At 46.4% G+C, this 12,529-nt stretch overlaps 1 protein-coding gene across 2 annotated transcripts in view; it reads right to left on the bottom strand.

Annotated features, from left to right (window-relative positions):
• Positions 1-2,050: 2,050 nt before the first annotated feature.
• Positions 2,051-12,529, bottom strand: part of LOC138266824 (monocarboxylate transporter 13-like) — an 89,691-nt gene continuing 79,212 nt past the window's right edge. For both annotated transcript variants that reach the window (XM_069215499.1, XM_069215500.1), the window contains exon 6: positions 2,051-9,566. In XM_069215499.1, the coding sequence (XP_069071600.1) occupies positions 9,301-9,566 (266 nt within the window). In that variant the 3' untranslated portion in view covers positions 2,051-9,300. The remainder of the gene's footprint in view (positions 9,567-12,529) is intronic.

Consider the following 12,529-nt stretch of genomic DNA (forward strand, 5'->3'; position numbering starts at 1 on the left):
AGCCTTTTTGGGTGCGACCAAAACTATTTTGCATTTGGTTCGTCTCCGTCTTCAATGGCATGGAGAGGTTACAAATGATGGACTGGAAATTGGATGAAGATGATTATTAGTAAATTTAATTCATTAAGGAATTTGACGCATTGCTTTATGTAGTCAATTAGCCTTCCATTTACAGAAAATGTGGCCCAGTAACAAACACATCATTTAGGGGTCTCCAGAGGTCTCAGCTGCACCCCCTCACTTGCCCATTGCGACCCCTGGTACTGCCTTTGAGATCCTTGGCAACAGAAGTGGGACAATCAGTGCGGGGAACACCGGGCAGCTTGTCGTTATGGACGTTGGTTGGGGCTTCACTTTCCTTGCTTTTAGTAATTTTTTTAATTACACCAATAGTGAATACTATTATAATATTAGCATAATAAAAATGGGGTAGCTTTAGTGGGAATATGACCCTTCCTGAAAGCTGAGGTAAGTAAAAAAAAAAAGTGCTTTTATATGTATATTGTGTGCATGCTTGTGGGTGAGACTGTGTTTCTGTGAGAGACAGTATGTTGTGGGTTTCTGAGCATACCTGTGTGAGTGAAAGTAAAGGTCCAATGGCAAGTTATGTTTCTTTTGGTACAGCTTGGTCCAAACTGGGGTGGCATGGTGGGCAAAAAAATGATGGATTACGATGCGGCCCAAATGTTTTCCAGTGGCTGGGATTAATTCAATCATTCCATCCATCACCTTGCTGTTTATGCATTTACTTCCCTAAGTGCACCGGGTGTGCCCAGACACGGGTCCCGTGCTCACTGTGCCACTGGAACCAAGCTATACCTGGCTGAAGAGCCCTAACGAAGGTAAAACTGGTCTTGGGTTGCTTGTGTCCTGGTTCCGGGAGGAACTGACTTGGCAGGTCGAACTGGACTGTTCACATAGGGAGCTGGGTTAAGACTAATTTTTATAAGGCTGGGTCCAAACTGCTGTGGTATGGAGATAAAATTAATTATAGGTTGGGATGTGGCCCGAGTGATTGCCAGTGGCCAAAATTAATTCAAGCACTCCATCCATTGCTTTGTAGTATTTGTATCTGGTACCCCGGGCATTTTTGTGAATTGACATCCCCACCAAGTATTATGGGCTGCACTCTGCTTTTGAAGACAAATTTCAACACCGTAGCTCCCTCTCTATAATGTCACATATGAGTCGATCTATGAACTATTGCCTGGAACGCACTCCAGAGGGATTACTGCTGTGTGAATAATTCTGACATTTCATCCCTTACTCTTTGCTCTGTCCTGTTTTTACCTCTGTTTATGGTGTCAAATACTCTCTGGGTGCAGACACCACTCTCTTGTAACCATCTTGTAACCATTACATTGTGAAGGACAGCCGGTGTGCACCGTTGTCGATGTTGTTTTTGCCTGTTATTTGCTATTGATTCCTCCTGTGTGCATCATGCTCTCCCCCTCGAGGGTGCAGGAACGCCCCCCCTAGAAAAAGTTTGAGCAGATTGGAAAGATATATGAGTTGCTTTGATGATATAAGCCTGGGTTTCCAGTGTGTTTTATCCACAGAGTATCTGGGAACCATTGCTTGCACCCACTAACTACTTGTATTTTGTGGTTCTACCTCTCTGACTAGCAGAGTCGAGATATGTTCATTGGTTGGCATCAGAGTGTGGTGGTCTGTGAAGTGCGTGTCTTTAAAGTGCTGCCCTGTTCTTCACCAATGAAGTGTAGAACTCCAGGAGTGAAAACTCCTCGCAGGTAGAAAGAAAAAAGTTCTAACGACTAGTCATAAACTGAGGTCAAAGACTGGGGGCCAGACACCTGTCAGTAAACACACCTGGGCAGGCAGGACCAGCAAAGCCATAACTACAAAAGTACAGTCTTGGTTGCAAAAACTCAGGTTTGAGGAACAGACATGGGTTTCTTTGAGAGCTCCTTATCCCTGCAAAGGGTCATTTCCCCAAAGAGCGAAATTTGTGTTGGTTAAATTAAATTAAAAAACAACCCACCTAATTAGATTATATTAGGATTTAATTACAGAGGTATAATAATGATATCTAAGAAACACTGGAAACACAGTAATTACACTATTACAGTAACACCCTTGATGCTGCCATTACTGTTATTATAATTATATAGTGTTTATAGAGTGCACTGTGACCAGACTGGCACCCGGGCGCTATCGCACGGCAGTTTCAGTGCAGAGAGAGTAACCCGTAAACAACCAGAGGCTCATTATTTTGGTAACAGCCAAGTTTTCAGGACTTTCTTGAATTTCAGCAAATCTAAATTCGTTCTCATGGTGCCTGGGAGCTTTTAGTCCGTACCTGAGCAGCAGCAGTGGAAACAAGCATTTACAATGCAGCGGGTCTCCCGTTTACTCATGTTAGAGCTGATCGCGTTGTAAACTCCTAACCCGACTTTTCACCTATCGGGCAAAAGTGCATTTATGTACACAACCCGAAAAAGTGAAATTAACTATGTAAAGCACTTGACTTCTGCTAAGCGAGATCGCGCTCGTAAATTAGAGAAAAAGAAGTCCACGAGCCCGATGGAAAACAGCGAGCCTCGCATTTTTCTGTACTTGGTCGCTGCGCTCGAGGAGGGCTAGCCACCGGAAAAGTCATGACGTATGCTTGCCTTCGACTAATGAAAGCAAGCAGATTTTATTAGGCAAGCCCACGAACCAATAAAAAACACTGACGTGAAGTTGACAGGGCTCCGAGCCCTTTTCTAAATACAAAAGCGTCTCGCTGCGATATGCATGCGCGAGCGCATGCAATGCAGGCTCGACCCTAAAAAGCTTGGCCACCTTGCTGTATTTTACAAAACCTGGGTACCTGCACAAGATTTGCCATAGCAGACCGCAGGCGTCTCCTGGGGGCCATATTGTTTCAGTCTACGTTGCAGCCGTACAGGGACCATCCCCTGCAAGGCTCTTAGCACAATGCACAGAGACTTACAAAGAATCCCCTGTTCCACGGGAAGCCAATGAAGGTGGCATTGCAGTAATTGAGCTGGCTGAATATAACACCCGTGGAGTTAGTGACTTGGCTTGCAGCACTAGGAAAAGATGTCTAAGGCTGCAGAGGTAATGCAAAACAAACACCCGCCACTGTATTGATGTGTTTCTCAAGAGAGAGCTGTACATCAAAAGTGGCACCCAAGCTACGCACGACCTCCGAGGGGCACATCACCGCTTGAGTCGGAAAACGCCAAAGGGTTTGAGGTAGTGGCAGCTGAATCTTATTAAATAAACAACAGGGAAACTCAGTTTATCCCCATTTAATTTAAGGGAGTTAGAGTTCATCCATGTTATAATGTTGGTCATGCATCCCTGGAAGGAGGTTACCGCATCCTGCTGATTTTTTTATTAAAAGACAGATTCAGTTGCATACTGTCAGCACAATTGATCACCGGGATGTTCTACTCTTTTATCAGAGAAAACAAAGGTTGCCGATAGATACTGAATAAAACCGACTTAAGCGCAGACCCTTGAGCTGCTCCATGTTGGATGTGTTTAAAGTTCAAGCAATAAGGAGTGAAGGCCACCGCCTGGCTTTGATCATGCAAATATTTTCTATCCATTTTAACACAGGACCACCTACACCCAAAGATCCTGGTCTAGCACGTAGGGTGCTGTGGTTACCGTGTCAGACGCCGCCGACAGATCCAGCAGTGTTACCACTACAGACTGGTCCTTAACTACCAGTCGGCGCATCGCATCTGCCTCGCTCAGGAGGGCTGTGCCGTGGCCAGGCCTGAAGCCAAATTGTTCTTCCTCAAGTAAGGAGTGCACTTCCAAGTATTGGGATACCATCCTGCTAACATTACATTCCAGTATCTTCTCAGGGAACGGGAGAAGAGAAATAGACCCATAATTACCCAGCGCTGCCGAGGTTTTTTTTTGCAGGGGCGTAACTATGGCCTTCTTCCAAGTGCATGCACCTGCCCAGAACTCTAAGCTTGCTTACAGAGGAACCTCACAGGTGGCAAAGGCTCACCTGCCCATGTTTTTCCCTGGCTAGCCGGGGGATCTGTCGGTGAGCCCGACATGGTGGAGAGTGCAGCACTCAGTCATAGGGTTTTAAAACTAACCTTAATCATATTTCTGTCTCAGCACACACAACTCTTTCTGCATTACAAGTAAACAACGTTAACTTTTGGTGTCCAATCTCTAGGACCTGTTCATTGACAACCTTGAGGTGAGGGCGTCAGCCAAACTTTTAAACATGAATCATGTAAAAATCTAAGATCTTGCTCGCCAGGACCAGCCTTGTGCCACCTCCTTACCCTTACAAATATTTCCAGTGGTTAATGTATTCCCTTTATTCGGGGTTTGTTCGGTCTGTACAGCTCCACATTACCTTCCAGGTGATTGTTTGTACTCCACAGAAACAGTAAAATAAAATAACATAACATTAAATTTGCACAGAGGTGTCCTTGTACGTTCACAAGTATCTCTGTTTGGGGCCACACGTGCGCCAGGAAGCGCTTAGATGCTCTACGGTCCCTTATATGAGCTGATGCCCCCTTCATGGACCGAGGGCTCTCTGTATGTGCCTGGGGGCCCTCGCTGTGCACTCTGGGGGTGCTGAGGGGCCTCCTTGTGCTGAAGGTCTCATGTGGATGCCGATAGTACTGTGAGTTCTGGGGTACACTGGTTTACGCTGCACCGCATGCATTGAGGACCCCCCACACACTCCTTTATGCGCAGAGGGGCCGCTGCATGTGCTGGGGGGTGTATATTCACTGAAGAACCCTGTGTGTGCTTGTCGGTAAACTATGGTGTGTGCTTCTGGGTACATGTGTTTCATTTCAGACCGCAGTATGTGCCAGTATGAGTTGCATATGTTAACGTGTCCCTGTTTATGACGAGAGCCAGGTTCAGGCCCCCTATATATGCTGCAGGGACACTACATGTGCTGAACGTGGGTTCTGTGTACATGGCCTTCGTGTGTGAGCTCTGAGCACCCCGACCCCCCACCCCCGTGGTAAACAGTCACAGAAAGCGCTCAGAGGTTCCTGCCCTCTATGTCCTGAAGACAAGCTACATATCACTGTATGTGCAGGGGGGCTACGTGTGTGCAGAGTGCCATGTGCTGCGACTTAGCAGGCCCTGTCTCAGGCCCTGTCTCAGGCGGGTGCTGAGAGCTACACCACGTGGGGTCAGGCATCCCGTGTATGAGGGCCAGTGCCCTGTATGTGCAGATATGCCTCTGTGTCTGCTATATGCCTCTGTATGTGCTGCGGTGCACAGAGGACCCCCTCCCATCTCCCTGTGTTTATCACAGTGGCCGTATGCACACCCCAAGGGGAAGCTGTATGAGTTGAAGAGCCACTGTGTGAGGGCGCCAGTATGAGATGAAAACTCTTTGCAGGTGACAGGGGCTCTGTGCATGTGTTGTAGGGGAGCCTGTACGGGTTGAAGGACCCTGCATGGAATGAAGTGCCCTGAAAGTGCTAAGGGGTTCCTGCAGTTGTAAACATACCAGTGCGTCGTGGCGCTTGCCTGTGCTGAGGGTTCGCCTGTGTGTGCTGCGGTCAGTGTTTGTGCTAAGGGTCCCCTGGGGGTTCAGAGGCTCCCCATGTATGTACCCTGGGAACCCTTGTGTGTGAAGTGCACAACCCCTGCACATGCCTTGTGGCACTCCTATGTGTTCTTTACCAGTCACCTTTATGTGTGCATAGGAGACTCTGCTGTGTTCAATGATGTACCTGTGTGTTATGGATTATATGTGTGATACAGCTCACCAGTCCGTGTGGTAGATCACGCCTGTGTGCACTTTAGAGGGCCTTTGTAAGTGCCTTGTATTTGGGGTCCCTGTATGTGCCTTAAGTAACCCATGTGTGCGACAACACACCTGCGTTTTGAACCCCCTACGTTTAGGATATGGAGCATACCTAGCTGCATTATGGAGCCACTCTGTGTGTATTATGGACACCCTGTAAGTGAGCCCTGTGTCTGCCTTGTGGACTGCATGTAAGCGGAACTTCGATTGGGCAATGTACAATGTTGGAGGTCTCCTGGGTGCTTGTTATGGAGCCCCGTATGTCCTTTATCTGCCCCCTATGTGTGTGTCAACAAGCTCAGGTATCGGCGTTTTGAAGCCCCTGCATGTGCATTAAGGGTCGCGGCAGTGCTTATTTTGAACCGGTGGTTTCCGGTGCGAGGCACCGGTACATATTTTTGAGGGCTGGCGCTTATTTTTCTGCCTCAGGCATTTAGTGCAAGCAAAAGTCACATCTGGGAAGGACGGAGGAAGAGACAAATAAAAAAGCGTCACAATGGGATAAAGCAGAAAGCTGCAAGAGTGAGCTGGAGGGGCAGGGAGTGGCTGTAAATGGATTAAAGAGGCTCGAGATGGCTTCAGGATTGCGCTGCCTCAGTATTCAGTGTTCGCACATTCAAATACAGCAGCTGCGTGTTTAAGAGAAGGTCTGTGAGCACCAGCACCTTTTTATTTACAAATTGAGCACTGGGGCCCAGTGTGTACATGAAGAATGCCCTGTATGTGTGTTACGTAGCCCCCGTATATGTATTAACGAGCACCTGTATGTGCGCTAAGGAGACCCTGCATGTGACTTGTGAAGCCATTACTTGGTATTAGGGCCCTGGCGCGCTCCATGGAGCCCAGTTTGTGTGACATGGATCCTTTGCAAGTGCTCAGTTGAACACCTGTGATGGTCCCCCCCAACCTATGTTGCACCTGGAGCCTGACAAACAAGTGTAAATGCTGCACGTGCAGCTTTAAAAAATAAAAAGTCAGTTGTACTTGGAAAACGTGTGTTACAGGCTGCACAAAGGTCAGATCTCCCATATGTGCTTAGGAAGTGGGCTGCGACCACATAGTCTCCAGAAAAATATAACTTGGCCAACGGTGTGCGTGGTCGCCTGAACATTAGGCCTCTGTTTAAAAGAAAACAAAAGCACGTTTGCCTTTAAAAAGCCACATATAACATTTCCGTAGGTTTGCTCTGGTCGTTTTGCACAGCTCAGAATTCGAATATAAGTTGTAGAAACCTTTACCGCGTGCAACGTTTTGTGTGCATTACTAACGTTTCCTACTTTTTACTAGGAAAAAGCTACAAGCAACTTTCAGAAGATGTAGGTAAACACATGTCAGAAAATAGGTGGAAACATAGGATTTTGTTTAGTTCTCAGTATTCATCATTATTTATAGGACTAATGTCTGTTGTCACATTACCTTTCTAGACTTTGTCTAATGTTAAGCACAAGGCCTAATCGTTCCCCTCTGCCAGAGCTCCATCTTGGATGTGTTTTTTTATATTTCACAATCCCTGCATCCGAGGTCCTTCATATTGTGCCAGCTTTATCATTAAATTGTATTCCTTTCTGCTGAGGTGGTTTGCATTTTAAACTTATTTATTGTAAGCATGGGCACCTGTAGAGCCCAAACCTAGCAAAGGAGTGCCGGAGCTCTGTCAATGGCTGGGAACACAAACATATGAGTCAGGGTCATTTACAATAAGCAGGGGTTTCATTGGTAATGGACTCTGAAATTGTTCTTTGGTACAGATGTCTCATATACTACTGTCTCAAAGAAAGGCCAGGCTGCTTGTCCCAAGACAGCAGAAATGACCCAGGAATTCCTCATTGAAACCTCTTTACGTGACATGAAATGCACAGTTTGAACTTTGTGGGAGCTCAGCCACAGCTCACATCCAGCTCTCTTTCATAGTTCAACAATCCGGTTTCCTATACCCTGTGTCCACAGTACAGGGCACCCCCGTGTGTGCGTTGTGGAGCCACTGCACGTGCACTGCCAAACCCTGTTTGTGTGTTATGAAACCGTGTTTGTGCGTTACGAAACCCTGTGTGTGCGCTACGGAACCCTGTCTGCGCACTGTGAAACCCTGTTTGGGCGCTATGGAACACAGTTTGTGCGCTATGAAGCCCTGCTTGTGCGCTATGAAGCCCTATTTGGGCGCTATGATGCTCTGTTTGGGCTCTATGAAAAACTGTATGTCCACTATGAACCCCGTTTTGTCCACTATGAAATCCTGTTTCTGCTAAATGAAGCCCTGTTTGTGCACTGTGGAACCCTGTTTGTGCACTATGGGACCCTGTTTGTGCACTATGGGACCCTGTTTGTACACTATGAAGCTCTGTTTGCGCACTGTGATGCCCTGTTTGTGCGCTACGAAGCCCTGTTTGTGCGCTACGAAGCCTTGTTTGTGCGATACGAAGCCCTGTTTGTGCACTATGGGACCCTGTTTTTGAACTAAGAATCCCTGATATGTGTATTATGGAGCCTCTGTGAATACAATATAGAGGCCCTGTAGGTGTAATAACGAGCGCCTACATATGCCCCTTGGCACCCATGTATGTACATTATGGAACCCATGTTATGAAGACCCTAAATGTGCAGCAACTTTTATATCCAATAGTGAGCTCCGTAACTTGTGCTGTTGAGCTCATTTATTTTGCGTGATTGTGGTGTTGAGCCTCTGCATCTGCCGCGTGGATCTCCTGTGTTTTCCCTGGGGTGTCCGTGCACCGACACAAACACCACATGTTCTCGGTAGGCCTCCCGCACGGTCTGATCTCATCCTTTCGGCCTATCATGTACACTTGACATGTTTTCAGTGCTTTACAATACACTGCAGACAGACATTTCTTCTTCATTATACACCCCAACTCTGCACCACCACCGGCATATATTCTGCGTAAGGCAGAACTGGACCTTGTGCAACGCCCTTCTCAGAAAAGGCAGGGTCAGTCATCTTGGTGGTCCTTTGAGAAGAGGCGCAGAGTTGGAGCCCAAGACGCGTGTTTTAGTGCAAAATTACTGAGAAGGACAAATGGTTGAGTTGGCAGTGGGCGCAGGTGGGCGCTCAAGGTCTAGGTCTTGCAGAAGGTGCTCTGTTGTGGGAATCGGGATCCAGTACGTCAGCAGGAAGATGGACTTCTGACAGTGTCATCTCTTAATGACGAGTCCCTGGACATTTGCTCTTTCATCATAACCAGGACACGACTCTCCTGGCCAAAGGTGCTTGTTGACAGTAGTGAAGATGTCTCAGGCTGTGTGTTCTGGCCATCAGGCAAGTTATGTTAGAAACAGTTACACATTTGTTTGTCCTACATTTTGCAGTCACTAAAGAGAGAGGATGAGGGAAAAATTTGCTACATTGAGACCTTTCACCCACCCTCATCCCAAAAAGATTAAAAGTGGAAAGGAGAGAGACCGTCCCTGAGGATGCACACCACCATCGGACCATCCCTGCTGACTGCTGTTTAGGCTGACAGTGCAGTAGGGCTGCCTTGTGTGCAGTCACAAAGGGGTTAGCACTCGCTGGACACGGTGGACAGCTTTGTGGTCTGGGAGGTGTCCAGCGACTGGTCCGTAAAGGATGGAGTGATCAGAGCGCTGAACACCGCTGCCTCGTCTTCTTTAGGTGGTAGCCCGCTGCTCTTCTTCTTCTGGCAGGGCAAGGAGGCCCGGGAGAAGAACGAGGGGATGCACATCAGAATGCCGCTTCCAGCCAGAATGAATCCCCCACACACGAGGAAAGAGACCCGAAAGTCCCCTGTAAGGTCCCTGAGGTATCCTGTAATCAACGAAGAGTGAGACAAATATGGAGTTGATTTTTAGACATGAGGACTGCAGACAAAGATCAACCTAGACAAACTCCATCTCAATATCCTATCAACTACCTTAACTGTTCCTCTCAAGCCCTCCTAACCCTTTGCAAGCATCGTCTAATCTTCCCAGTCCTTAGTATTTCTTCGTCAACACTCCAAATTCTTCCCATCAGTGTCACAACTGTCTGTGTCTAAGCCACTTCACATCCCCTTCAATCTCCTTCCAGTTCTCTCCCATCTTCCCAGCAACTTTTAATGTCCTTACATCTCCTTTCCAACTCCTACTAGTGCCCTCTCATCTCTTCCCCACTTCTTTTATCCCCTTCCTGCTGTCTTGCAGTTCACTCTAATCTCCAACTATTCTCAATTCCACCCCACCACATTACAGAGACTTCCTGTCTCCTTTCTATCTTCTTCCAGCTCCATAACATGTCAGAGGAGGGTGAGATGAGCCTGCTGGTTTAACAGGGGGTGTCCTCAAGAATGCCTGTAGGGTCTCAGTTCGGTGAAAAAAAGTCTTTCAACTCCCTACTCTTGCTGTAGGATTCTGGGGCCATGTTTGTTCTGCTCAGTAGTCTTCCACATTGATCCTGGTGACTACTTGTTTCTCCAGATGGCCATTTCAATTGTGCCCTACAGAGGTTGTTTGGACTTAGGGTCTGATGTATAGTTTGGTTGTAAAAGGAATCCTCATTTGGGGACATCCATCAGAAGGATTACCTCTGCTATACTCTCCCTATTCGACTGTTTGATTCTCGAAATGGGGCAAAGAATCACTTCCTTCATAAATCAAAGGATTTTACATTACAACTGATCACTAAATAAGTCCTTAGTTTCCCTCTTGGGTGTCTGTTGTTCACCAGGACAGCAACTCCCACCAGCACATTTGATCCCTATGTTTGCTTACTTGTCCATTTCACCTTTCTGGGATCTCAGCCAAGGACCCTGGGGTCCCAGAGATTCATGTTGCACATTTTGAGATTGTCATGGCTATTTGTCAGGAAACCACACTACCACAGCAAGGCATCAGGTAAATAAACGGGATGCAGGGCAATATATGCATGGATTAAACTGCACACTTCCTTTTCAGCAATAGCATGTTGCTTGTGTAGGCGTCTCAGTGCCTTGGCTAGCGCTTGCATTCCCATCCTAATGACAAGCAGTGGGTGCTTTTCAATGGTGGACCCCGTCCCCGGCGTAGTTTCTGTATAGAATATCGAGGGAGAATGTCATGACATCTTAATAGTATAGCCAAACAATCAAGGCAAAGATATCGAAAGGCAAGTGCGTATGGTATAGATTTACTATTCTTAACCCAACATATGTGCAGATTGACGATATATGTATATCTTCAAGATAAGTAGGTGTGGAGTTAGTAATAAAAGATTTATACTTCTGTATACCCACTACCTTTCAATATTTTTCTACTCAATAATTTGGCTATGATATTAAGGTGTCACAATATTCCCTACCCAGTATTCCAGACCCATACCCCAGGAATGAGAGATATAAGTGAAACTGCCATCCTTAAACTTTACAAAAATTTTAAGTCTGCTAAAAGTGATCCGAAATCTGCTCAGCCCCTCTGCTGCGGATTCTTTCCCAAATGTGTGGTGAATTATCTCTTTCTTTTGAATTATCTCTTTCTTGTTCTGGAGGCTAGTGGCTTTGCACATCATTTAGCTTGCAATGATGTATTGTCCTGAGGCTATCAGTCCCTAGCACTTGTCTTGACTATACCTTGGTGCCTTACATCGGCCAGGGCTACCACTGGCCACGTAACATTTCTGGGAACGATTTACTATGAACCTCATTGAACAGTCCATTTTCTTTAACGGAGAGTTCAGAGACAATTTTTGTGAAAGGGCTTTGTTGTTTATTAGTGCTTACAAGGTTAAAATCCCACACTGAGACACCTTCATGTCCTAGTTGCCAGTCCGTACATACGCTGCATGCAGTTGTCTCCAATCAAGTTTTCTTTGACTTCTTCCAAACTCGTTACTCGTGAAGGATTTGATGAAACCACAAATTGGACATGAAATCTAGCCCTGACATCCTCTTGCTCTTTGTGAATGTATAAGTTGGATATACCAGGAGAGGCAGGGATTTAGATTACCTGACCCAAATCAATAGACCACTCCAAAGTCCTGGGCCTGGACCTGGAGCATTCATTTCCCTATCCCAAGGTTCTCTAGTTCCCCTGTTCCACGCATGAGTAGCTTATTCAGTACAGGGTTTTTGTATTTTATAATGGGACTTGTCGTCTTGATTTTATAGTGGGATAAACAGGAGTACGACTTCTATAAAGGAATTAAAAACCGGGAATGGATGAGCTACTCATGCATGGACCTGGAAAACTTGAGCGCTCTGCACTCCTGGCAGGTGGATGTGGTGTTGACTTTCTAAAAATTAGGAGGAAGAGCTTATATTTAGTTAGGAGTGTGAATGAATAGCTGCCATTTTCATTTGGCCATACTGGGTTTCAGAGCCTGCACTTCTCCTAGTTCATGTGGGCTTGAGTCGACCACCAACTCATTTTGTAGTCTGATCAAAGTTAGCTTTTTTGTTATGTCTGGTGTGAAGACATTCTTCATGCCTGTGAAGGTTTTTTAGCTTGTGTGCCCTAGTACCATGTCAGCAGGCTTTTAGTAATTATCACAGGGGTTGTATGAGCATTAAGTACAGTATGAACCATCTGCAGAAGTGTACCATACCCGCAAAACTCTAAAGTCCTTGCAGTGTGGCTGGGGCCCTATGTTTCTTTTATGTTGCAACCTCATTGGAGGGCCCTAGCATGACCTCTTGGCAAAACACATTGCCAAATATTGGCTTCATGTATTCCCACTTTGTTTGTTCACCGTGAGGCCATGGGCTCTGAATCTTTAAAATACCGCACACAGACATCCATGGTGCTCCTAGGAAAAGGTTA

This window comes from Pleurodeles waltl, chromosome 12 (assembly GCF_031143425.1).
Source record: "Pleurodeles waltl isolate 20211129_DDA chromosome 12, aPleWal1.hap1.20221129, whole genome shotgun sequence".
Taxonomy (NCBI): Eukaryota; Metazoa; Chordata; class Amphibia; order Caudata; family Salamandridae; genus Pleurodeles; species Pleurodeles waltl.